Below are 2597 nucleotides of genomic sequence, written 5' to 3' on the forward strand. Positions count from 1 at the left end.
GCATATCCGAGAGAGACACAGAGAGATAGGGAGAAGACGGGAGGAGGGCGGGCCGCACCCCAGAGCGGGCAAGAGAGGGATGCTGAGAGGGGAGAAACGAGTGGCAGGCACAGGGCAGAGTGGTGCTGAGGGCAGCGGGCACGAACTAAGCAGAGACTAAGAAATAGACGCACACTGCAAGCACGAGAAGAGACTCCTTGTGGGAGCCGGTGAAACACAGACACGCGCTTCACCAGAGCGAGCGCCAAAGTGCGCTCGCAGCGCACTCGGGAGATGGGTAGCAAACACTGCATTGTGAACAGCGAGCAGAGCACAGCGTGCGTGCTACCTGCCCAAACTCCGGGATCCAAGACGCATTCGAGACCCGCAGAAAGATTGCGGGAGTGCCCACGACCCTTCACCCTCACCCCCCGGGGAGACATATGCAAAGAAGGGAGAGATCAGGAAAGAGACAGGCAGAGAGACACCCCTACACACCCACCGGGAATAGTCGAAGAAACAGCCAAAGAAACTACCCAGATGCCTTAGGGGTGGGGCGGGGCGGGGGATGGGAGCCCCTCACACTGTGCTGGGGACTGAAAGCGGGAGAGACCGAAAGTGCTGCCGCATCAAAACTGAGCGCCCGGTCTTCTGCTCTCAGCCACAGGTTAACCGCTCCTCCCCGCCCCATTTCTTTCGTTCCCAGCACAGGCACTCAGTGTAATCGGCGCAGTGCAGTCCTGCTTTGGCCGCCGGTGCCCGCGCTGTCCCTGCATCCTGTGTCAACGTTAGCCTGCTGTCACCATGGCATCCACTTGTACCAACAGCACGCGCGAGACCAACAGCAGCCACACGTGCGTTCCCCTCTCCAAAATCCCCATCAGCCTCGCTCACGGCATCATTCGCTCGAGCGTGCTGATCATTTTCCTCACTGTCTCGTTCGTTGGCAATGTAGTGCTGGCGATCGTGCTGCAGCGCAAGCCGCAGCTAATGCAGGTCACCCATCGCTTCATCTTTAACCTGTTGGTTACCGATTTGCTGCAGATCTCGCTGGTGGCCCCCTGGGTGGTGGCTACTTCCGTGCCTTTCTTCTGGCCTCTCAACAGCCACTTCTGCACTGCCCTGGTTAGCCTCACCCACCTGTTTGCCTTCGCCAGCGTCAACACCATTGTCGTAGTGTCAGTGGATCGCTATTTGTCCATCATCCATCCTCTCTCCTACCCGTCCAAGATGACCCAGCGCCGTGGCGTCCTGCTCCTCTACGGCACCTGGATCCTGGCCATCCTGCAGAGCACACCTCCGCTCTATGGCTGGGGCCAGGCTGTCTTTGATGAACGCAATGCTCTCTGCTCCATGATCTGGGGGGCCAGCCCCAGCTACACCATCATCAGTGTGGTGTTCTTCATCATCCTCCCACTCACTGTCATGATTGCCTGCTACTCGGTGGTGTTTGGGGCAGCCCGTCGTCAGCATGCTCTGCTCTATAATGTCAAGAGTCACAGCTTAGAGGCGCGGGCCAAGGACTGTGTGCAGAATGAGAATGAAGAAGAAGGAGAGAAGTCCGAGGTGGAGGGTGAGAGTGAATTTCATGGCCAAGACGAAGGTGAGGCCAGGGAGGGCAGCATGGGGTCCATGGAAACCCAGCGTGGCAGCATGGAGGCCCGAGAGGGTCACGTGGACGGTAGGGAAGATGGCAGTGAGGTCGGGGAGAGCAGCAGCAATGCAGACAAGAGCCGAGAAGAGGTCAGCCAGTGCAACATTGACTTGGGTGAAGAGGACATGGACTTGGATGAGGATGGCATCAATTTCAGTGATGATGATGTTGAAGCAGTGAATATGCCAGAGAGCCTCTCGCCCAGCCGCCGAAACAGCAACATCGACCCTCCTCTGCCCAGGTGTTACGAGTGCAAAGCCGCTAAAGTGATCTTCCTCATCATTTTCTCCTACGTGCTGTCCCTGGGACCTTACTGCTTTCTGGCTGTCCTGGCTGTGTGGGTAGATGTCCAAACCAAGGTCCCCCAGTGGGTAATCACCATCATAATCTGGCTTTTCTTCCTGCAGTGCTGTATCCACCCCTACATCTATGGCTACATGCACAAGACCATCAAGAAGGAAATCCAAGACATGCTCAAGAAATTCTTCTGCAAGAAAAAGCCCCCCAAAGAAGACAGCCACCCAGACCTGCCTGCAACTGAAGCCGGTACAGAAGGTGGCACTGAAGGCAAGGCCACTTCCCATGATTCTACTACCCTGCCTTGAGTAAGCTGCAGATGCAGAACCTAAGAGCAGCTTTCTTTTCAGTAGATCAGCCACATTCCCATTCATGCCAACTCCTACCATTTCAGGCGAAGATGCTGTGCACACATCACTTTTACCAGAAGGTAGATAAGTGCATCTAAGTGGTAAGAACTTAGGTCTTTCCTCAAATGTGCGCCTCTGAAAGTGTGGACTTGAGGATTCTGACTGAACTTTCCCCCTAAAAGGTGACTTGTCTCTAAATATTTTTAAGCAGCAAAAGCTATTCAATTGGGATTTGTACTGGGTATTCTGTCTGCCTTCCCAGGGCTATAGCATGCTTGCTTTAGCTCTGAGGGAAAGGGGAGATGATATTTCTGAGT

The 2597-nt window shown here is 55.1% G+C and overlaps 1 protein-coding gene across 1 annotated transcript; it reads left to right on the forward strand.

Moving 5' to 3' along the window:
• The first annotated feature begins 783 nt into the window (after window positions 1-783).
• Window positions 784-2238, forward strand: GPR101 (G protein-coupled receptor 101). Its single transcript, XM_040999455.1, has one exon. It carries the CDS (start codon window positions 784-786, stop codon window positions 2236-2238), a length of 1455 nt encoding a protein of 484 aa, XP_040855389.1.
• The last annotated feature ends 359 nt before the right edge of the window (window positions 2239-2597 follow it).

The sequence above is a fragment of the Ochotona curzoniae genome, unplaced genomic scaffold (assembly GCF_017591425.1).
Source record: "Ochotona curzoniae isolate NIBS_2020 unplaced genomic scaffold, NIBS_Ocur_1.0 scaffold_1852, whole genome shotgun sequence".
Taxonomy (NCBI): domain Eukaryota; kingdom Metazoa; phylum Chordata; class Mammalia; order Lagomorpha; family Ochotonidae; genus Ochotona; species Ochotona curzoniae.

Coding starts and splice junctions, on each gene's coding strand:
- GPR101 (XM_040999455.1), top strand. CDS start 784: ATGGCATCCACTTGTACCAACAGCACGCGCGAGACCAACAGCAGCCAC.